This window comes from Corvus brachyrhynchos, unplaced genomic scaffold (genome assembly GCF_000691975.1).
Source record: "Corvus brachyrhynchos isolate BGI_N302 unplaced genomic scaffold, ASM69197v1 scaffold580, whole genome shotgun sequence".
NCBI lineage: Eukaryota > Metazoa > Chordata > Aves > Passeriformes > Corvidae > Corvus > Corvus brachyrhynchos.
In genome coordinates, this window is record NW_008240032.1 from 378,340 (window position 1) to 378,702 (window position 363).

Consider the following 363-nt stretch of genomic DNA (forward strand, 5'->3'; position numbering starts at 1 on the left):
CACCACCTTTGCTAGCCACCTCCACGGCGCTCGGGCTGTCACAGGCTGGCAATGGGGTCCAGGGCTCCAAGTTTCCATGCCCCAAAGTGATGCCACCCCTGCCTGCACCCCCGGGCCGCCAGCTGTGCCCCCACCCCGCTGTGGGGTCAAACACCCCCCTCCCTCTGCCTCCTGGGCACCCACACGTCAGGAAAGACTCCAAATGCACAAATCCACCGTGTTTATTCCAAATGAGATTTTATTAACGAGGCAAAGTGCTGGGGCCAGGCCGGCGCAGCCTGTGGGAAACCTGACCTGTGCTCTGGAGAGGACAGGGACCTGTCCTCCTGCCGGGACAGCCCCGAGGAGCGGCGGGCCGCACCC

At 64.2% G+C, this 363-nt stretch overlaps 1 protein-coding gene across 1 annotated transcript in view; it reads right to left on the reverse strand.

Annotated features, from left to right (window-relative positions):
• Positions 1-205: 205 nt before the first annotated feature.
• SERINC2 (serine incorporator 2) overlaps positions 206-363 on the reverse strand; it is a 4,578-nt gene continuing 4,420 nt past the window's right edge. Inside the window, exon 8 of the mRNA XM_017743737.1 lies at positions 206-354. Coding sequence (XP_017599226.1) covers positions 222-354 — 133 coding nt within the window. The 3' untranslated portion in view covers positions 206-221. The remainder of the gene's footprint in view (positions 355-363) is intronic.